The sequence below is a fragment of the Solanum stenotomum genome, chromosome 8, assembly GCF_019186545.1.
Source record: "Solanum stenotomum isolate F172 chromosome 8, ASM1918654v1, whole genome shotgun sequence".
NCBI classification, from domain to species: Eukaryota; Viridiplantae; Streptophyta; class Magnoliopsida; order Solanales; family Solanaceae; genus Solanum; species Solanum stenotomum.
The window spans coordinates 2,255,019-2,278,188 of record NC_064289.1 but is presented as its reverse complement, the minus strand read 5'-3'; the positions used below and the strand labels follow the sequence as shown (position 1 = coordinate 2,278,188).

The 23,170-nt window shown below is 33.3% G+C and overlaps 4 protein-coding genes and 1 non-coding gene across 5 annotated transcripts; 3 read left to right on the top strand and 2 right to left on the bottom strand.

Annotated features, from left to right (window-relative positions):
* The first annotated feature begins 428 nt into the window (after positions 1 to 428).
* LOC125874903 (protein EARLY FLOWERING 4-like) lies at positions 429 to 1,152 on the top strand. Its single transcript, XM_049555953.1, has one exon. The coding sequence runs from the start codon at positions 531 to 533 to the stop codon at positions 933 to 935; it is 405 nt and encodes a 134-aa protein (XP_049411910.1). The 5' UTR covers positions 429 to 530; the 3' UTR covers positions 936 to 1,152.
* Positions 1,153 to 4,170: 3,018 nt separating this feature from the next.
* Positions 4,171 to 7,828, bottom strand: LOC125872696 (peptidyl-prolyl cis-trans isomerase CYP19-4). Its single transcript, XM_049553456.1, has 7 exons — positions 7,662 to 7,828; positions 5,996 to 6,071; positions 5,445 to 5,492; positions 5,339 to 5,362; positions 4,894 to 5,076; positions 4,733 to 4,808; positions 4,171 to 4,512 (listed from the first exon to the last, which is right to left on the bottom strand). Exons 1-7 carry the CDS (start codon positions 7,737 to 7,739, stop codon positions 4,374 to 4,376), a joined length of 624 nt encoding a protein of 207 aa, XP_049409413.1. The 5' UTR covers positions 7,740 to 7,828; the 3' UTR covers positions 4,171 to 4,373.
* Positions 7,829 to 8,752: 924 nt separating this feature from the next.
* Positions 8,753 to 12,133, top strand: LOC125873395 (uncharacterized). The gene is made up of 6 exons (XM_049554330.1): positions 8,753 to 9,106; positions 9,502 to 10,079; positions 10,658 to 10,847; positions 10,975 to 11,039; positions 11,172 to 11,382; positions 11,649 to 12,133. Exons 1-6 carry the CDS (start codon positions 9,008 to 9,010, stop codon positions 11,895 to 11,897), a joined length of 1,392 nt encoding a protein of 463 aa, XP_049410287.1. The 5' UTR covers positions 8,753 to 9,007; the 3' UTR covers positions 11,898 to 12,133.
* LOC125875347 (U6 spliceosomal RNA) lies at positions 11,036 to 11,136 on the bottom strand. Its single transcript, XR_007447410.1, has one exon. It is a non-coding gene; the product is annotated as a U6 spliceosomal RNA (small nuclear RNA).
* Positions 12,134 to 20,501: 8,368 nt separating the features above from the next.
* Positions 20,502 to 21,748, top strand: LOC125872376 (probable pyridoxal 5'-phosphate synthase subunit PDX1). Its single transcript, XM_049553089.1, has one exon. It carries the CDS (start codon positions 20,625 to 20,627, stop codon positions 21,552 to 21,554), a length of 930 nt encoding a protein of 309 aa, XP_049409046.1. The 5' UTR covers positions 20,502 to 20,624; the 3' UTR covers positions 21,555 to 21,748.
* Positions 21,749 to 23,170: the final 1,422 nt, after the last annotated feature.

Genomic DNA, 23,170 nt, shown 5'->3' with positions numbered 1-23,170 from the left:
GGTCTCTCCTCTTTAGCCACCTCGTCACGGACACATCCTCGCACCTCTTTTTTTGTCTCACTCTTCTTCAGCCACCTCCTCACAGATCCTCGCACCTCTTTTTTACCCCTTTCGTCTAATTTGATAAGAGGTAGTTTGATTCGATACGAAATTTAAAAAAGAAAGAAATTTTTAAAAAAAATTATTGTCCAAAATAAATGATAGAAATTTGTGTGACTATAAATCATTTTATTAAAAATAAAATAAATATTTTATAATTAAATTATTACTTAATATAAAAATATGTTATTCTTTTTTACACGGACTAAAAAGTGAGTATCTCAATCATAAAAAGACGAAACGGTGTGTGGAATTCTTATTATCGTGGGACCAAAAGGTGCATTTGTCAAGATATAAATCACTCACGAGTCACGAGCGTGGTACTCGAATTACACTACGAAGATGATACATATCATTTCGCTCCCAAATAAACAAACAAAAAGAGCGGGGGAATTATTAGTTGACGATACCTGAACGGGGTGGTTCCGATCATGGACGATACCTTGCAAGCCCTAAAGGAGCTTTCTAATCTCAGTCACCACCCGTTGAACGGCGGCGAATTCAACGGTTTAAATGACGTCGACGGCGAAGAAGAGGAAGGGTATGACACCGAGGCTTGGGAAACGATTACCAAGTGTTTCCGGGAGGTACAGTCAGTTCTGGATCAGAACCGAGCTCTGATTCAACAGGTGAACGAAAATCATCAATCGAAGCTTCGAGATAATCTGGTGAAGAACGTCGCTCTTATTCGAGATATAAATAGTAATATCTCCAAAGTTTCTCGCCTGTACTCTGATCTCTCCGTAGATTTCTGCAACATCGTTCATCGGCGACGGGAACTTGCTTTGTTTGAATCTAAGAATCGCGATGATAACGTGGACACCGCCGAATCCTGAGTCAACTCGTTTGGTGAATCGAAATCTAGTAATATCATCTTCTATCCTAATTATAAACTTTAGGTTTTTATTACTGTATATACTCTAGCTAGTTTATGCGAGTCATCATATGCTTTATTCTCAACAAATTAGAGTTCTCTGTGTTGAATCAGTACTGTGATGCTTGTTGTTTGTGGACGAAATAAGATGAATAAAATACTGTGCTGTTTTAGATTAAGAATTCTTGTGATATCGATGGTAATTGACGAATGTGATTATTGTCTATCTTTTTGTGTTTGGTAAAGGAATGATTCGTTGATTGATTGCTGATTTGCGAGGCTGCTTTTGTCTGCATTCACTGATGAGTGATGTCCCGCAAACGTGATTGTGTTTTGAGGTATTTATGTCATTTATGCATAGTATTTCCTCTGTTTTCGGGATTTATTCTCCTGAAGCTTCAAATGTTCCTCTTAGCTTATTTATGGAAAGGTGATTAAGGTATTTATGCAGTTTAAACATGTTATTTCCTCTGCTTTATCGTCTTCAATCTCCCATCATTGGTGTCATTTTCAATTTTATCTTCCAGTCAAATGATCCTCTTAGCTGATCAGAGGCCTTGACATGTTTATTTCAACTGCAATAGTTAATCAAAGTTCGTACTTCTTGGATTTTGATCTTCGAGCGAGTGCTAGCAGTTTATTCTCTGTGTTTTGCATGACTGTGCTGAGTTATGTCAAAGTTGTTATTGTCATCGGTTGTTATTGTCAAAGGTGCTTAACGTTTCAATTACTTTTGAGTTATGATCTTTATTTGCTTCTGAATATGAACCTTTATCTGCCATTGATTATTGTCAAAGTTGCTTCATTATTCCATTGATTTTGCATTATCTCTATTTTCTTCTGAAGATGATCATCTGGACTTAACATTTTGAGGAATTTATGTACAATGAGGTTATCCTAATTACATTAGGCATGTCTGACAGATGACTGGTATACAGGACAATTGTGCCTGTGTGATAAGATTTCCTCAGTGTTGCATGCTGCATTGGAGGATCCATTCATGATTAAAAATACAAATCAACTTTTTTGGAATATATGTCATGCAAATTTTTCCAAGAATCTCTTGCTTTGGCCACTTTAGTGGTTCTAATTTTTGCTAAAGTTTTTTTTGTCAACTTATGATTTAAGTGTGACTATTCATTCATCCAGACAGTGGACTTGTGTAGGCTTTTGTATGCGTGTAGGCTGTACATTTTCAATATTTCCAAGCAAATACCAAATAAAAGTAGTAAACACACACATATTTCTTTAAAACGTAGCAGAAACCTTGCTACTTCATTATCATTGAGATACGGTGTGAATTTGATCTTCATTAAGCCTTGTGTACAGTATTTTGGTCGTAGGTATAGTTGTACTTGGCTCCACTGAGCGTACAACCTTGTAGAGTTCATTACATGGTATAACTCGTGCCTTGTTTTACACTGTAGTGCCTCAGTAGGGAGGTGGCTCCTTTCATCCATTTATGATTTTCACTATCAAGTCCATTTGGTACTTATATCAGTCGTATAAAGTTAGGAAGACATCTCTCATATATCTATAATATATGTTTGCAGTGAAGCTGAAGCTTTTTAATTTACTGCATGTTTAAGCTTGTTTCATTCATGCAAATTATATACCATCTTTACTTCACCTGGGAAATTTTAGGTGATGATGCTCACTCTTTTCGAGGTAAGGATTTGGTTTGGAAAAGTAGTTTTAGGATATTTCAGATAAGAACAACGCAGCCAAGGCCCTTTTGTGATTTTACTTATTGTTGACATTAAATGTAAGGATAGAGGTCCTTCGCATCTTGCTTTTGAGTGGCATTTTGATCTTCACTTGAATCCACTGGCATATCTATGTTTTCCCCACAAACACTGTCTCATATCTTGTGCTTCAAATGTTGTATCTTGTCCTCACAGTATATTCTATTACTGTTGTGAGTTGCTTCTGCATTTGAAATAGACAGTTTCATCTCACTGAATTGTTTGTGCTGATGGCTGTGGAATTGTTGTTCCTTAGTGTAATCCAGCGTTTAAGATGATCAGTGGACCAATAATTGATTGTCCATTACCTCTGGCTGATAACTGAGAAAACCACTTAATGTAGCGGCGGCTTCTTCGCAATTATGAACTGTATGTTATATACAATGTCTTGTGTGGAGCTATGCTTCCTTCATTATAGCTTCAACTCGGATCTTGTTTCTTGAATGGTATCTGGTGTGGGACTTTAGCTTTTTATTTAAATATATTGTGGTATTGAATTGAATAGTGTAGTTTTTATTTGAATATCGTTGTTTTGGTTTGATTATTGTATCTTTGAACTGCATGTTGTAGTTTTGATTGAATATTGTAGTTTCATAAATAAAATAAAAATTTGAGTGACTTTGATGTATTCAGGCATTTCTGATCATCTAATGTTATGTTTCTGTTCATCTTCTCCTCTGTCTTCTGTCGGCTTTCGTCCTTGGTATTTTTCTTGTGATACTTTATTTGTGATTTATGCACAACGCAAGGAGGGAGACGGTTTGGAGTTTGGAGATAGAAGTGTTTGTAACAGATACAATTTTCATATGATATGCTCAATTTAAAGAAACAAGGTTTTAAATGCAGTATAAAATTCTTTTCGGATGGTTGATGTAATTTCAAAATGCCTGGCAAGCCAAGAAGGTGGGTCTAATAAATGGTACAAATATCAAAATTTCCCCAAGAAAAATAATGAAGATGAATGTTATATCACCCGCCACTGGGAAGACGAATGCCCCTAATCTATATTATTTCCGTTGATATTTCTTCCCAAAATATTACATTTCTAGTACTTTGTGGATGAATATATTTTAAAACGATGTAATTATTAAAGAAATTTTGCATAAAAATGTTATAAGATGACTAGAAGCATTTCTTTTCTTTGAGAAAAGAAAAACAAGTACCTATTGAACAAGCTAGCTTATGGCTGCTGTGAAAAAGGCGTAATTACACTATGGGTGACAAATTAGCAGAGTAGCTAGACTCGTAGAACATAAAGAGTAGTATATAATATTTTACGACAGAAATTTGGGATATCAATATACTCTTGTGGATGTCAATCCAAATATTCTTTCGATGTCTGGTCTGTTTTTTAACCTTGGCTACAATGAACGTGCATTGATTTCTACTAATGGGGAAGCAAGGTATGAGAAAACATGAGCTGATAGATACTAATAAGGAAAAGTAGTCATTAACTACATATTGATGACATAAATTGAACGTGAGCCACTGTCACTCGGCCTGTATCCTGTTCATTCCTTCACCCAATTTCCCCTTTCAGTGCTAATAATATATCACGACAAACCGTGGGTTGATAAAAAGTTAGAAACACTGTCCACTTTAATTCGCAGCTAAAACGACCTTAGATTATTGTGGAGAACACATATCAGAACCTATTACAGAGGAAGTTCACCGCTGTCTGCAATGGTAACTGTGCTTTTAGGTGTTCCACTTTGTCTTCCTTCAGCTTCCATCTTGTAAACGACATCCATTCCAGACAACACCTTTCCAAAGACCACATGTCGACCGTCCAACCTACAAATAATCAAAAATCAGAAGTGCCTACAAGGTTATATCTAATCAGAAGTTGTAAATCACAAACAGCTAGGGTTAAATGATGCAAAACAAACATCAATAAACATTCGAGATTAGATAACACAACACTGGTACATAAAGCTACAGATTCTTAATAGTGAATATTTTTTTGAATGGTGAAAGTTATGTGAATATGGGTTTTCAAGAGACTTGGACTTACCAGGTAGTTGTGACAGTTGTGATGAAGAATTGTGAACCATTGGTGTCAGAACCAGCATTTGCCATTGACAATAGCCCTGGAAATTATGTAAGAAACAGGTTTACATGCATGCATGAAAACGGAGAATAATGGGTCACTTCAACACAAGGAGAAAATCCTACCAGGTCCAGTGTGCTTGATCTTGAAATTTTCATCTGCAAACTTTTCACCATAAATAGATTCCCCTCCACGCCCATCACCAAGGGTGAAATCACCACCTTGAATCATGAAGCTGGGGATTATTCGATGGAATTTGCTCCCCTTGAAATGAAGAGGCTTGCCACTCTTTCCAACTCCCTTTTCCCCTGCAATGTATTTACCACAGAAAGAGAAAAAAAAGATCATGAATGTGAAGGCAACAAAGCAAATGCAGTCACTATTAAGCCATTCTCCATACTTCAGATAGACCAATAAAATCTTTTTGAATTACCAGCCAGCTAAGAGAAAAAAACTACTTGCTTAAGCAAGTCTAGGGAGGAAAAGAATATAAATACAGGTGAGCTTAAGCAGCGAATCGACCAAAGCATCTAATGCATGAGAATAAATATGAAAGTCTGGTGGAAGCACCTGTGCACAATGCTCTGAAGTTCTCTGCAAGAGAATAGAAAGATAGTGAACAACTAGAATAGTAATGGTAAAATCTACAAGCTCTCCTTCATATATGTAACCATACCTGCTGTTTTAGGAACTGTTTTACCAAAGAGACCCATAACAACACGACCTGAAAGAAAGTAAATACTTGAAAACTAATCCAAGGAAAATAATGCAACGGAGCGAAGTAGATAATGAGAATCTACACAAAAACATTGCCCAGAAGAATTATCAACGATTACAACTTTTAAGAGAAAAAGGTGGATTCCTAAATGTTGTGAATGACATATATAAGAGGACATGATATTCATATAATAACAAATAACAACTTATCAAGAATACTTGTTTATATTGCAACAACATACCCAAAATACATGTCTATATTATTCTTTTATTTTACTTAATTTACTGTTTATGTATAGATATTTGCTAGTGATAGAGTGAAACTATAAATATCTGCATAGCTGTGTTGTAGTACATAACGGTTTATTTTATTTGCATATCTTAGATTGTTTGGCAATCATCTTTCTTCAGTTGCAAATATTTGTTATCAGGTAAAATAGCATTCCATTAAATCAAGCATCCATATAAATAAAGAAAAAAAATATAGTGAAATGAAGGGAAGGAGCATACCGGCAGGTTTACCATCTATCTCAACATCAAAGTAAACTTTGTGAGTTACTTCTTTCAGATTTTCCTGGGATTTGGCCTGCTGAGAATACTTTCAAGTTAATAGTAGCACAACTTCTCACTCTATCCATCACAAACATAAAAAGTAAAATGAAGATGCACACACATAGATGGCCCCACATACAGGAAAGAAAGTACGTATATCACCTTTTGAGATGTTCAAGTCATTAGTGCATTTTAGACTGAAAGGAAAATGAATATTGTCACAAAATGTTTTCAGCAGTAAACTTGAGAAGAGCTTGATATCTTATGACATTGTGGAGCCTATAAATCAGTAGTCTGTTTGGCAACCTATATCTAATCTAGTACTCTATCTACAACCTACGTTTAAGCCGATGCAATCATTAACCGAATAGTTGCGTGTAAAGGTGTTAACAAGCTTTGCATGTTCAAGCTAAGCTTGTTATCACATGAGCTCGAAGGTATGCCGGAACTTGGCTTGTAAAATTCTTGCATAGCTCAAGCTACATTCGACTTGACAACATGAATTTTTACAAATTCTCAAACACGAGCTTATTCAAGTGAAAAAAAATTCTGATGAAATCAACAACTTCCACTTAGTGCATGTTTCACAGGTTTGCCAGTTATTCAAAGAACCAACAAAAAAATTTAAAAGAAGATTGATTCAGCTGAAGAAAAAGGAAATGTTCATTTTCTCTGAACTCTTGAACACCAATTGCTCCACGTAAACAGAAAAGAAGAGGGAAATGATAGTTACTGAAATGGACTGAGGTTGTGTTTCTGACTTCCTGCCAACAGAAGTCTACTATAATGGGAGCAAACGGAGGAAAGATCAAACATAATGGAGGCTAAAGATCAGCAATAGTGGAGCCAGAGCAGCATGCTTCAAGAAAACTTATAAGCAAAGAAACAAAACAAAATTTAAAAATCATAATAAGTTTGTTCTTAACAGTACACAAGCAGAACCAAGCTGGGCGAGATCAGCTGATTTAGTAATTGAGCTCGTGCTCAGCTCGTTCACCAAATCAATGAGTTCAATCAGAATTTAACTAGTGGAGTCGAGCTTTGTTTCATACTGTCAGCTCATTTACAGAGCTGCAAGTAAAATAATACTATGTTTATTGTCCAAAAACATAATACAGCTGTTGTAAAACTTTTGGAAAAGCATCCAGCACTGCATCCGGAGCCCAGCCATGTGTATGTGTAGAAGACTAGCAACAAAGATATCTATTGTTCCTCTGTATGATCCAGTACTTCTTATACTAATTTATACCATATTATATTCCAAAAAAGGATCCATAGACTCTAGAATAATCAATACAGAAACAGTCTCCGTACTGAATCAGCTGTCTTTCAGTTACTGCAGTCTATCAAGCAAGCGACAGAAGATTACGATCTAAACGCAAAATGAAGATTCATACAAATCGATCCAACAGCAGTTTGGATCACGCCGAAATTGCTTATTCCTAACATGAATAACACTCAATTAATCAGTTAATTGCAGATCGATCCTAAACTAGCCGAAACAGTGCTTTATAATCTTTCAATTTGTACATACGATGAGGATCACAAAAGGAAAACTAATCCTAAACTGCGTAAAGCTGGAGATAAGATTATCAACAGGAAAATGATTCACAAAATTGATTACCTGAGCAAGAGCTAGGGTTCCGATCACGGCCAAACTGCAGAGGAGAAAAACGTACAGTTGAAATCTCGTCGCCGCCATACTTGCTCGTATCTCCGGTGAGAGAATCGCTGTCGAAGTTGTGAGAGAGTTGAAGACTCGATGAAATGTTCAGTGTCGAAGAGTAATTTATTGGACGTACGGAGTTAACAGAAGATCTATGGCAGCAACCAATGGAAGAAAGCCACGTTGACCTGGTGACGTGTTTGTAGATGATGCAATTGGGCTCTTGAATAATTCTGGGCCCAGTTTATTACGAGGAAGTTTTGATAAATAAAGCCCACATATATACTGCGTCAAGCCCAGCTCATCTGTGGAAAACCTACTTCAATAAAGGATTTATTTTCCAAGTTTTTTGGAACTTCTGTTGATTAATATATTTTGGAACCATAAAATTGCACATTTTTTCATTCATATGAATTGGTCTTTCATTTTTTTTATTTTAAATAAAAATTCAAAATTCTGTTAACAAATATTATATTTGAATCCATCGTAAAAAAAAAAAGTCAAATAAATCAAGTTAGAAATCTTGAATTGCTTGTGGACAGTCGTTTTGTTAAAAGACATACTATATAAATATGTCATTTAATTTTACTTTATTTGACATATATGTCTTTCTATTGGGGTATACACAAATAGGCACTTAAACTTATTCATAGACAATCATTATACTCGACATCTTATATCCTACATGGCAATTCGTATTCTACATGGCATCCTGTCCTTATGTGACAGTTTGCATCCTACACGGTATCCTACTTAATGTCATACGTGTGTTATATCATGTGAGACGAGTGTATCTATTAATTCAACTTTTATACAAGTTTAACCGTGTATTTATGCATATCCAAAGTTGGAGGGTATAGATGTCAAGTAAAACCATATTAAAGGCATATTTATCCATTTATTAAATGGAGTAATAAAAGAAAAACTCTTTTATATTTGTATTTAGAAGTTCAAATCCTATTAGGTACACAAATACATCTCGTTTCATTATATGTTAGTGAGTAACTTCTTCTTCTTCTTTTATATTGTTTTTTTTTTAAAGTAGAAACAACCCTGATATATCCAAACCATTGAGAAAAGGAGAGGAGTGCGGATAAGTAAACAATTGTGGTGTGTGAGAAGTGAGAACGAAAGGGAAAAGAGCAGATCAAGAAGTAATACACGAAAGGTCAAATTTCATCTTCTGATTATAAAAAATAATATGATCATCGACAATGCAATTCAACGATCATGAAATTATACTGCTTTCGAGGGCTCGAATAGATTGATTTGAGAGGAACACAATTCATAATTAATTCAATTCAATGGGAATTTTTTCAAGACATAATCGTCGGCCATCTTTTCTCCCTCGTTACGTTGTCTTCTTTGCTTTTCTCTTCCTTGCTCTTCTCCTCTTCTTCGAGGTAATATCAAACTCATTATTTTAATTTAAAATACATATTTGTTTTGAAGAGATTCTAATATTTTTTTATGTATATAAAATTTCTTTATTGGATTAGCTATATGATATGTTTTTGCATGTTTTCAGAGATTCACATGGCATTATCAAATATATTCTCTTTTACATAACTATAATAATAACATGTTTATTATAACCCCAAAGATCTTTTCTTCATCTTATTTTTCTATGTTATTGGCACTGCTAAAAGAATAAGATCAAGTAATATTTAGTAGCTTGGTTGACTATCTGAATGTTTACTTTATTCGTGTTTTGAATTAGTTCCGAACATTCTATAGTTTCTTTACTTTAGATGACATTCTTAGATTCATTTTGGTTTGTTATTTTTCTGGATGATAGGTGGACAACTTAGTTTCTCAGACAAAAACAATTGTTGGTCACAACTTAGAGCCAACGCCGTGGCATGTATTTCCTGCTAAATCCTTCGATGAAGAATCCACTTATTCAAAGGCTTCCACGATCATACAATGCTCTTATCTTACTTGCAGTAGCAATAGTCATGTCACGAATATTCCTCGAAGCACCAAACCTCAATCTGAATCCAACAAGTGCCCTGATTTCTTCAAGAGCATACGTTATGATCTCGAGCCATGGGCCAAGTCTAGGATTTCTATAAACCATGTAATGGAAGCTCAGAAGAATGCAGCATTTAGAGTTGTAATTGTTGGTGGAAAATTATTTGTAGATTTTTACTATGCTTGTGTGCAGAGTAGAGCTATGTTCACAATTTGGGGAATATTGCAGCTACTCAGGAAATATCCTGGAAAAGTACCAGACGTTGATTTAATGTTTGATTGCATGGATAAGCCTATCATAAATCGAACGGAGTATTCTTCAATGCCTTTGCCTCTGTTTCGATATTGTACCACACCGAACCATTACGATATACCTTTTCCAGATTGGTCTTTCTGGGGCTGGTAAGTACCTGAACTTTCCTTCAATTTATCCAAATGCAAACTAAGGTTGTTTACTATTTGGTATTCCTCGAGATTCAAGTTATGTGAACTTGCATCATATTGGCACTGATAAGAAATAGTACAACTTATAGTACTTTTTGTATATATTTTGAATATTTATATTGAGCTAATCTAATTTTGCTTAAAAAATTAGTCAAATTGACTCTCAATAAGCGAAGAATGTCATAGAAGGATAGGAGTATAGAATGTAACAATGTTATAAGAAGTTATATGGTTGACTGGTTCAGGTTGAGTTTGTTAATCTGTATATAGCATGTTAGTAATGTTTTTATCGACATTACTTACAATTACCTTATAAGTGATATTATTCCGTAAAAATGTTTTCATAGTCATAGAACTTAAATCCATCCAAGAGTATAAGTTTGATACACTAAATTTGCAGTAGAACTAGAAGCCATTGTTCATAATAAGTGGAATTAGTTACCTCGAAAGTAAGACATATATCTTATTGTGTAGGATTGGGGTATCATTTTTTGGCTGATCATGCACATTTCGTCTTTGCTGGTTTATATTTTCAGGTCTGAAATAAACATAAGACCGTGGAATGAAGAATTTAAAAGCATCAAAGAAGGTTCAAACTCTCGAAGTTGGACAAGCAAGATACCGGTAGCCTACTGGAAAGGGAACCCAGACGTAGTTTCTCCTATTCGCTTAGAGTTGCTTAATTGCAACGACACTCAAATGTGGAGAGCACAAATTATGCGGCAGGTTCATGACTTACTCATTTGAATGATCAGAATCTCCTTTTTTTTAGTTTACTAGTTGTGTACATAATTTTGTTTGTTCTTTCTTTTTGGTAATTTGAGTTCCTTTATCTTTAAAATTGTGGACATAGAATTGGACAGAAGAAGCAAAGGTCGGATTCGAGAAGTCCAAACTATCAAAACAATGTAATCATAGGTGAGGTTTGCAACACTCTTGAGTTCCCATCCTTATGTAGGGGTCATATTAATTTTCTCTGTATCGTTCCAATTTTCTCTGACACAGAAAAAATTGCACTCGTTATGTTAAATTGTGTTCTTAATAATGCAGGTACAAGATTTATGCAGAAGGATATGCATGGTCAGTGAGCTTGAAGTATATTCTAGCATGTGGTTCTCTTCCCCTGATAATCACCCCACAGTATCAGGATTTCTTTAGTCGCGGTCTGATTCCGAAGAAAAATTACTGGCCACTTCCTCCATTTGATTTATGCTCTTCTATAAAAGATGCAGTTGATTGGGGTAATGCAAATCCATTAGAGGTATGTTTACCCCCAGCATTATGTTGTTTTACTAGTAAGTTTGTCCTTCAGAAATAGTCTTTCTACCTCCACGAGATAGGGCCTAGGGATAAGGTTTACATACATTCTACCTTTCTTAGACCCTACTTGTGGGATTTCACTGGCTATGTTGTTGTTGTTGTTGTGTATACTAGTAGGTTTGATTTAAGATTCTCTCTTAAATTTACTGTTGTTTTCATTTAGCAATGTTTTTATACTTTTTAACTTGAATTATTTTTGTTGAATAGGCTGAAGCGATTGGAAAAGCAGGACAAGACTTCATGGAGAGTTTGAGTATCGATCGTATTTATGATTACATGTATCACTTGATTTCAGAATATGCAAAGCTGCAGGATTTTGTACCTGTTCCACCCTCTTCCGCTCTTGAACTATGTATCGATTCTGTTCTTTGTTTTGCTGATGACCAGCAAAAACAATTCCTCAAAAAATCCCTTGTGTTCCCTTCAAATGAGAGTCCTTGCTCACTTCCCAGATAGAAATTCTATGAGCAGTGACGAATTCAGAATTTAGACTCTGTTGAACCCGTTGTGTGTGTTTAGTCTAGATTAGCGTAACTGCCTACCAGAGTTGCATAGGAACGAGCAAGAAAATGTAGAAGACGAAATACACACAGTATTTGGTTTGCCTTCACTGTTTGTACAAGAAATTTTCTGTCATACTTGAGAATAAACCAATGCAGAAGAAAGGGATTTTACCTCATTACACATTCTAATTTCTATAATCTTATTTTTGTATGCTCATTTGGGATTGAGGCGTAATTATTGTTGATGTTTGCGATTTTCTGGGCCGAGGAATATCTGAACTTACATCACTAGAAGATTATACTTCCCCTTTGATCTCAAAGCTTATTTAGGGGATTTTAAAGATCAGGCATTTGTATTAGGAAAAAATAGCAAGTTTTAAGCTTATTAATCATCATTCAAGAGAAAAGGCAAGTGTGAAGACATTTGGAAACTTTCAAGCATGTTCAATTATGTTGAATGTGAACAAAATAGATGATGGCTTAGCTAGATACTCTATCTCTTTGTTGAAAGAAATTTTTTGGGAGAAGTTTTTCTCAAGTTGGTGCAAAAGATATGTTTAAACTATGTATTTCGTTGATGCAATAATAAAAAGGGGTCTGTTTCGGAAAAAAAAATCATCATTCAAGAGAAAAGGCAAGTGTGAACTGTGATTAAATTATCTAAACACGGAATATAGGCCGATTGCGGGCTCTTCTTCACCTTCGTACACTGACGAAATTAAACGTTGTTTCGTGACAAAAAAAAAATTGCACTATTGCATTTGTTGTTTACATCAAACCATATTATTCTATCATAGTTACGTCAAAAATTAAGATTAACATATGTCTAATTAATTATGATTTAGCTCTAAAAATATAAATAGAAACATATGTTTTGTATTTATTAGATTAATGTAAACCCGATAAACTTTTATGCCCTCATAGTAGTGTGATGTTCTCAACATATTTTGTGTTTTCCTATTTATTCCCTTTTTTAGATTTCAGGAGATGAGATAAATTATCTAATAGTATAATTTGTTATGTCATAAATAATTTTTTTATCTTTTTAGAAATAGGGATAAAATTTGTGTACAATTTATCTTAGATTTTATTTGTTGGATTATGTTGAGTTTGTTATTGTCGTTGTTGACTTGTCACAATTTAAATAAACAAAATTAAACTTATAGTGATTACGTTGAGTTTGTTGTTTGCTTTTGTTGACCCGTTATAGTTTAAATAAACAAAATTAAATTTATTGTGAGTACATTGAGTTTGTTATTAATGTTATTGACCCTTAAATTTTGAAAAAATAAATTTATTGTGAGTACGCTGAGTTTGTTATTTGTTTTTTACCCACCATTATTTGAATAAACAAAATTAAACTTATTTGATTATGTTGAGTTTGTTATTGACCCATTATAGTTTACATAAACAAAATTAAATTTGTTGAGTTTGTTATTATTGTTTGACCCGTTATAATTTAAATAAACAAATTTAGACTTATAAGTTTTTTTATGTTTTATATTTATTTCATGTGTTATATATTTATGAATTCTTATATAAAAATTATATAATTAAAGTAATATTTGTAATGAATAAAAAAATGATTTTTTAAGGTGACAGATTGAATGAACGTGGAATATTGCAGACTCATGATAGTGGGATAAGGAAAATGGGAAAGAAAATAAGGCATGAAATTAGCCATCAAGGCGTTACCGATATTTGCCAAATTTGAGAGAGAAAAAAATGACGTTCCCAATTGTCCAAGTAATAATACAGAAAACTAGTGGCAAATGGAGAAGGTTGGGTCACAACCAATTATCACTATTGTCATAAATAAATGAGTATTGAGAAATAAAAACATTTAAAAAGCGGTGAAAAAAGGTTTGTGGTAGTTTCAAGTCATGACAAATTCATGATTGGCCTTTTCCCAAGGTTCTTAACCAATTTCCTCTCAGAAAAATCCTTTCGGTCAAAAAAATTGATCAGAAAAATAAAATAACATATTTTTTGAATATTTTTACCTTTTTAACTTTAATATATTTTAATTAAAAATGGAAAAAAATCAGTTTATTTTAAAATAAAAAAATATTATAAACTTTTTAAATTTCTGGCCAAATTTTCTGGCCATTTAGCATTGCCGTTTCATCTCCCACCACCACCAAAAAGAGCCACCAACTCCACTCCATTTTATTTCATGTGACTTTTGACCATTAAATTATATTTAAATTTGAAAAAGGAGTTTCTTTTCTTAAATAAAACTAAAAAAATATAGTCACACAAACTAGAACTATATGAGTAATAAAATGAAATCCACCCACCCACCACAATCCATACAAAATAGTTTCGACTTATGAATTTGTAGAACCTGAAAACTTTTACTCAATAATTTAATATTTATATTTAGACATATAAATATTTTATTCAAATTTAAAAAATAATTAGATTCAAAATTCATAAACTAAAGATCTTTAATTCAGTTTAATTTGCTGGGGAAATTTTTTAGCATTTAAAACATTGCTTACAAAATTATGATAGTTACTCTCGAGCTTGGGAAATGGGAGAAAGGTTAACGACTGTGGGGCTAAGGAAATATTGAAAATGTGAACAACATGTGGGATGCACAAGATCCTAAAGATTATGTGAAGAAGGTGGACAAATTTATTTTGTCAGAAATTCAGGTCAAGGGGGAGATTTATTGGAGTTATTTACCCTGATTTCTTATCATAAATAGGTTTTTCTTTAGGAAAATGTTTTTAATATTTTGAGTAATCCTTTTCTTGTAGGAAAGGTTTTAGGACTCTATAAATATAGACATGTTCCTTCTAACTTAATCAGCATTCACAATGTAGGCTTAGGGTTTTGAGAGTTTCGGTTATGGGGGAGAATTTGTGAACCTATTTGTATTTCGAGTGAATTGGTTGAGATTATTTCTCTCTATATTTTGTACTCTCATAATTATAGTGGATTGCTCATCTCCTCGTAGGTTGATTGACCGAACCATGTTAAATCTGTCTCTTTTGGTGTGTTTCTTGTTTGTCTTCTTACTCATGGTCTTTCGAGGTTTGTTTTGCTAACTTCTGCATTACACATAATTATTTTTTGTCCTAAAAAGTGGTATCAGAGTCATGGTTCAATGAGCCAGATTAGAAAGAGATGGGTGTTCATCTTGCCAGGTGTAGTTCTAGCAGCAACCTTTTTTACAGTAATGAAGATTTTGTTGGAGAAATTGTTCCAGAGAGGTTCTCTGTGTCGAGACGTAGATTTGATGGAGGAGATTATGGAGAAGAGATGCAAGATCCTAAAGATTATGTGAAGAAGATGGACAAATTTATTTTGTCAGAAATTTAGGCCAAGGGGGAGATATGTTGGGGGTTTATTTGCCCTGATTTCTTACCATAAATATGTTTTAATATTTTGAGTAGTCCTTTTCTTGTAGGAAAGGTTTTAGGACTCTATAAATATAGGTTTGTTTCTTCTAACTTAATCAGCATTCACAATGTAGTCCTAGGGTTTTGAGAGCTGCGGTTATGGAGGAGAATTTTGTGTACCTCTTTGTATTCCGAATGTATTGATTGAGGTTGTTTCTCTCTATATTTGTACTCTCATATTTATAGTAGATTGCTCATCTCCTTTGTAGATGTAGGTCGATTGACCGAACCGTGTTAAATCTGTCTCTTTTGGTGTGTTTCTCGTTTGTCTTCTTACTCGTGGTCTTTCAAGGTTTGTTTTACTAGATTTCGCATTACACTTGCTTATTTCGGTCCTAACATGATGGACTAGTTAGTTGCATTAGGAAAGCAACTAGTGGGGTGCTAAGAGTTTTGCAAAATAACTTTAATAGTCATTAAAAGGATTAGTGGTGAAATGGAGAAGTTTAAGACAAGTGGAAAATAAAGACGTGGAGGAAAAGTAAATTAATACATAAAGGAATAAGACAATGAAAAAAAGGCAAAGTTAGCAAGTATGACAAGAAAAACAACAGTTTTTCGAACTTTTTTATGTCAAAATAAGGGACAAAGGTGAAGATAAGAGGTTGTACAAATTTTATAGAGCAAGAAAGAGGAAGGCTCGGGACTAGGTTAAGTGAAGTGTATCAAAGATGAGACAAAAAAAGTACTAGTGGAAGAGGCACTTACAAGATGGAGATGACAAGGATACTTTTATTAACTCTTAAACGAATAATTTTTGTGTCAATAGTTTTCACCACCACTCTATCAACAATCATCAACCACCGTCACTAATCATCTTTGACATCACAACCATTACTATCGTCAACCACTTGTCGGCACCATCAACTACTTTTGTTATCGATCACTTACAACCACCATTATTATCAAGAAGTACTATTAGTCATTACCACTATTGGCTATTATCATCATTGCAGTCAATAGCTACTCAGCCATCACAACTCACGCTAACATCAACTATCATTAACACATCATCATTATTGCCAATTATTCATATCTTCAATTTTACCGCTTCAATCATCACTATCAATCATTATCATCATATCAGTCACTGCTACAACAATCATTTCTATTTTACAATTGTCACCACACTAATATGAATTATTATAATCCACTACTATAAATTATTTTTACCATCATTAGCTATAAATATTACAAATATTTTTTTATTTAATAACAATTTTATTTATTTTTTAATATTTTTTTTAAGAAGAAAGAAATTGGATTGATTTTATTGGGAATCCGCGAAGACTTCGGGAAAGTAGCTTCTGCGCTCACCGCTTACGTTACGAACTCCTGCTCTTTTTATTTGTTTCCCTGCTGTTGGTATTGGACTGGGGAATTTTTTTTAAAGATAAGTAGTTGTCACTGTTTTTTCATGAATTAAAATAAAATAAACTAAACGAAGGGAAGAAATATTAACTCGTAAAAGTATTTAAAAAAAATATCAAACTAAAATCCAAGGTTATAAAGTATGCTAAAAAAATATCAAACAAAAATCCAAGAATATTAAAGTATATTATCTACGCCGAAGAAAGTATGTCACAGGCTCACGAGGAAAGCAAATGGTCACCCCACGGTTTTTTACGTCTTCCAACTTTTGTTTTTTCAAGTGGTTCATTTGATATGCAATAACAATAATAATAATATATCTAATTTAGAGCTGTTTGAATTAACTTAAAAAAAATAACTTTAAGTCAAAAATAAAAAGTCATTGAAATAATTTTTAAGTCAAAAAATAAAAAGTAGGGGGAGACGTAGTTTTGGTTTTTGACTTATTTTAAGTCATTCTTGACCTTGTCAAACACTTCTCAACTTATTTTAGGTCATTTTTTACTTATTTTAAGTTATTTTTTATATTTGTCAAACACTTTCAGAAGTTAAAAAACTGACTTAAAAATAGGTTTGACTAACTTTTAAGTCAATTCAAACTCCCTCTTAGTTTCATAAATCTATGAAGATAGAGTGTGTGTATATATATAATTTAGTTTCATAAATCTATATATATGCTTAGTAAAAATAGAAAGAATGTTTTTAATAAATTTTCATTCAAAATAAAGCATTTCAAGCAATTTACATCCTTACATGAATCATCCAACACATTTCAAAATCCTTCACTTTATATATTTGAATATGAAACCATTTTTATTACTCCTTTTGTCCTATTTTATATGAGGTAGTTTGATTTGACATTGAGTTTAAGAAAGAAAAGAAGACTTTTAAAACTTGTGGTTCAAAATTAATGATAGAAATTTGTGTGACTGTAAATTATTTCATTAAGGGTAAAATTGATATTTTATAGTTAAATTGTTACTTAATATAGAATGTGTCATTCTTTTTGAGATTGACTAAAAAAAATAAGTCACATAAATTGAAACAGAGAAAATTATGTGAAATATTCCATGCGAATCTAAATTTAATCAAAAACTTCACGCAATCTAAAGTAGTGATGTGAGGAGGCCCCATTATTTCTCTAATGGTATTAAATAATTAATGGGCGAAACATATATACAACCCTTCAAATTTGTTCTCATTTTTCATTTTGGCACTCCAACTTAACTTTGTTCCATTTTAACCCTTAAACTTCATTTTTTCTGTACCATTTAAACACTTATACTAATTTTTATGATTTGTTTTTATTTATGTTCTTCAATTGCAATTTCTTATTTTTTTAAAATAGACGTGTGCCTGTTAATTAAAAATATTAAACATTCGCGCACGAACATAAAAAATTTCAAACAATAATATTATTTTTTGATATTTCTCTGTATTTTTGCGTGAAAATAAATTGACGAAAGTTCTTTGATTTTATTTCTTAAACATTCAATTAAATTGAATAACACTACTTATTTATTTTTTCTTATCATCTAGGCTATCTAAATTTAACGCATATACTCACTTTTAATTTTTAATATAAATCAATACGAATAAAAAAACTCATCTTCAAAAAGACTCGACTAACTTCGTTAATAACACTACTAAAAAAAGACTCTTGTTCATTGCTAATAACACTACTAAACAATGTTAAAACTCGATTGACTTTGTTAGGTTATCGGTGATTTTAAAGAAAGAAAACCAACATAATTTCGTCGGTTATTTTTCACACAAAAATACATAACACTCATAAAAAGAAATTATTATTTTTTTAAGAAGAATTATTTTTTGTTAATTTTTAATTTTTTAACTAAAATTAAATGACACGTGTCAATTTAAAATAAGAAGTTGAAGAATATATATATAAATAAATAAATCATAAAAATAGTATTTCGTGTTAAAATAGAACATAAAAAATGAAGTTTAAGAATTAAAATGGAACAAAGCTAAGATAAAGTGGCAAAATGAAAAATGTGGATAAGTTAGAGGGGGTTGTATATATGTTTGGCCTAATTACTGCATCAGTCACTTTCAAGCTTCAACACCACCACTTTCCTCTCGCCGCCTTAATTGGTGAGCCCCATTTTCCTTTTCACAGACTACTTCCTTTTAGATTTTATTTTTTCTGAAACCAATTAATTTAAATTACTCATTTTCTCTATTCGTTTATTGAAAGCAAATGAACGATAACGCCACAATCCTAAAATTATTTTATTTATTTTACGTGATGATCTACGATTTGTAGCTCAAGTACAGATTCTCTGACGTTTTATTTTTTTAGGCTTAATGCATCAATTATTTTAAAATTTATTTATACTTTTTTTTAAAAATATTTAAACTTTCAATATTTTAAAATTTTATTTTAAAACCAGTTCTCAAATGTTTTTTATGTATATAAAGTAACCAATCAAAATATATCATCTTCATTAATTATTCACACTTTCCTCAATTATTTAAATTGATTGGGTGACTTTCTAAGTGATCAACTTAAAGTTAAGTGACTTTCTAAGTGAACAATTCAAAGTTAAGTGATCATTTGAAATATTAACTTCATATCTATGTTATGATATTTGAGAATATGTGTAGAAAAAAATTTCAAAATTTAATTTAAAATATTTAATAAGAATATTTTATAATCTATTTAGATATGCTTGATTGAAACAAGTCACATTCTTCAAGTGTTAAAATTGCATTTGCTAACAAGTTTTTCTGGTTGATGATGTATTACGCTTTTATTATATTTGTTTCAAGTATTTTAAGTTTTTTTAATCGTTTTCACAAGGACTGCATATTGATTGATTCGATTTTAAATTTTATCGATTTAACTTATTGATTATTGATTTGTATACATACTAAACTGTTATAAAATATTAAGATATTGGCTTATTAATTGTTATCGATTTAACCGTTAAAATTTGACACACATACACACACAAAAAAAAATTGAAGCATGTAGATGCGTTGACAGATCGTGTCTTGCTTAAAAAGAAACATTGACACATTGTAAAATAACCAAAAATTTGATACAACATCACAAACTTTATATATCGAATAATATAAATATAATTTATCAATTTACTATTAAATTATCGATTAAACCGTTAAAAATTAATAACCCGATAATAATTCTTTAAAAAGAACTATAATTTTAATTGATAAATTAATAAAAAAATAACTCATTATTAATAAATAAATAAATTTGAATAGAATTATGGATTTGAACGATTCATTAACATATTCATAATGTATATTCGTTCACCCACAATGAATCTTAACTAATTACAAAAAAGTAACGGGACCTAATGACGTAAAATAAATTCCTACTGGCCCTACATATAAAAAATGTTTATCACAAACAAACAAACAAGGATAAAGTGGACTGATAATGAAATATGTATTGATTTTTTGGTGCATTTTTCTTTTCCAAAGATTTTGTTTGGTGTATAAATAATTCAGATTTTATACGAATTAAATATATTTTTTACTAATAAGAGTAGTAGTTACTTTCTTTGTCTCAATTTATGTGTCATTTTTTATTTTTTGAGAATCAAACAGTTTAAGTTTGATCGAGAATTTGCACATGAAATTTTTAATTTTTTTAAAATGAAATTTATATATTTATAAATTACATAAAAAGTATTATAAGTCACAATAATTGATAATTAAAAATATTCAAAAACTCTATGAAAAATTTATGATAAAAAGTGTTACATAAAATAGGACGGAGGAGTATTATATTCCTATAAAAAAGTAGAGATCCTTAGAAACAAAATCCCAATTCTCCTCCACCGCCTTTTCTTCCCTATCTTCTCATTTCTCCTTTTCTCTCGTCTTTCTGCTACACAGAGAATTCAGTTATGGCCGGAAGCGGTGTCGTTACAGTTTACGGAAATGGTGCTCTCACAGAGACCACCAAGCAATCCCCCTTTTCAGTGAAAGTGGGTCTCGCTCAGATGCTGCGCGGCGGTGTTATCATGGACGTTGTTAATGCTGAACAGGCTCGTATAGCCGAGGAGGCCGGCGCGTGTGCCGTCATGGCTCTTGAGCGTGTCCCTGCTGATATACGCGCTCAGGGCGGCGTTGCACGTATGTCGGATCCCCAGCTTATCAAAGAAATCAAACAGGCTGTGACTATTCCTGTTATGGCCAAGGCTCGTATTGGTCATTTTGTGGAGGCTCAAATCCTTGAGGCTATCGGAGTAGATTACGTTGATGAATCGGAGGTGCTTACCCTTGCTGACGATGAGAACCACATCAACAAGCACAATTTCCGTATCCCTTTTGTCTGTGGCTGCCGTAATTTGGGTGAGGCCCTTCGCCGTATCCGTGAGGGTGCTGCCATGATTCGGACCAAGGGGGAAGCCGGCACCGGAAACATCATCGAGGCTGTTCGTCACGTGCGTTCCGTTATGGGTGATATCAGGGTGCTGCGAAACATGGACGATGATGAGGTTTTCACTTTTGCTAAGAAGATTCAGGCACCATACGATCTGGTGATGCAAACAAAGCAACTGGGTAGGCTCCCTGTGGTTCACTTTGCAGCAGGTGGGGTGGCGACACCAGCAGACGCAGCGCTTATGATGCAGTTGGGATGTGACGGCGTGTTCGTGGGTTCCGGTATCTTCAAGAGTGGTGACCCTGCAAAGAGGGGACGCGCAATCGTGCAAGCAGTGACTCATTACAGCGACCCACAATTGCTGGCTGAAATTAGCTGTGGGCTTGGTGAGGCTATGGTTGGAATTAATCTTGATGAAAAGGTGGAGAGGTATGCCAATCGTTCCGAGTGATGATGGTTGTAAGTTTTAGAAAGTCTTTATCTTGTGCTTGGATGAGAGTATGTTATACTCTCTGGGATATGTTTGTTCGTATATTTTAGTTTTGATTTTCTGGCCAGCTGTTATGAACTATTGGAATGGGATAATTAGATTGATTCAGTTATATGCATTTGGATATTCAGCACTAGAAAATTTTCTACTGTTTAGCTTGTATATGCATGAATTTTCTGAGGATGCATATGTTAATAATATAAGTTTGATTTTCCCCCACCACCCCAAGATTTTGCTCTATCACACTGGCCTCCCTCGTGGTTTACAGTATTACAATGAATTTGTTATCGGGTCAAATGGATTGGTAAGGAGATGAAAGTTCATATAGTGTAACTTTCAACTAATTTGATAGTTGGTATACACCTGATTTTAGTTTTTTGAGGCAGTGTCTGTACCAATATGATGGGACTTGCCTTTCATTATTTACTACTGGCAGAAGCAGATTCACTGTGCTGATTCCAAATGCACCCTGGGTCTATTCCTGGTGTGTTAAAGTTATCTGTGAATTTTATAGGGACCCTTGTTCTGTTCATCTTGGTATTGTTTCATTGTTCACTTATTAAAGCTTCTTGCAATTGATTCTCCAGAGGAGGAAATTGTTTGCTATTGGTAGTCTAGGTTGTGAACTCGTGACGACTCCAATTATCATAGCCGTGATAAAGCTTGTTTCTTTCTTTGGAAATTCCATTAGAAGTTGGTTTATGCCGCGTTTATATTTTGATTCAGTGAGTCGGGGCAGTTTTATATATAACTAGCTTTAGATGATCTATTTGTGTGAAAGAAATTGCTTATGTACCTAGGGATACGAGTATATTTGTACGAGTGTATTTGTTTATGCCAATTTCTGGCAGTGGGTTCGGCCTTGTTAACCAGATCTACAATCAATTTCTGCACCAAAAAAGTTTCTTTGCTGTGAAAATGTCCGCACAGTTTGTGAATTTGGTGTATCCTGATTATGCTGTATCCATGGCTAGGTTGTTGACCGGCCTTAAGCTACATCATAATACTCAATTTGTTTCAAAATGACTTTGCAGCATAGCTAACTATGCTCAAGGAGAGCCATTTAGCCTTAAAATTGTGGATTTTCTTGAATAAATATGCTATATGTTCACCCTCGACTTTTGGACATGCACGGATTGTTCTGTTCTCTCGTACTTCTTGCTGACTCCTTGATTACTATTCTGGTTCTCTTAATTGAAGAGCTATATTTTGCAAGGGACATGAAAAGTGGACTGGTCCTGTCCTTCCATGGACATACTAGGGGTACTATAAACCATATGTGTCCTGTCCTTCATATGTTGTCCCTTTGAGACATCCAAATAAAATTGTACTAGCAAAAGGAAAAGACTAGCACGGCAATGCAAGTAGGCTTAATTAGTTTTCAACTTAACCAGTGTTGGGCTTTATATTCCGAAACTATCCAAGGAAGAGGTTAGTTCAGTACTCTGAAAGCCGAAGACAAAGCCTTCATATTTGACCTGATTCCAAACACTGAAGAGTGTGTGTTGAATAGGCTCATAGGCCTCGAGTTTCAAGAGGATGCAAACAGAAAGGTAAGAACTAGTACAAAACCCAAC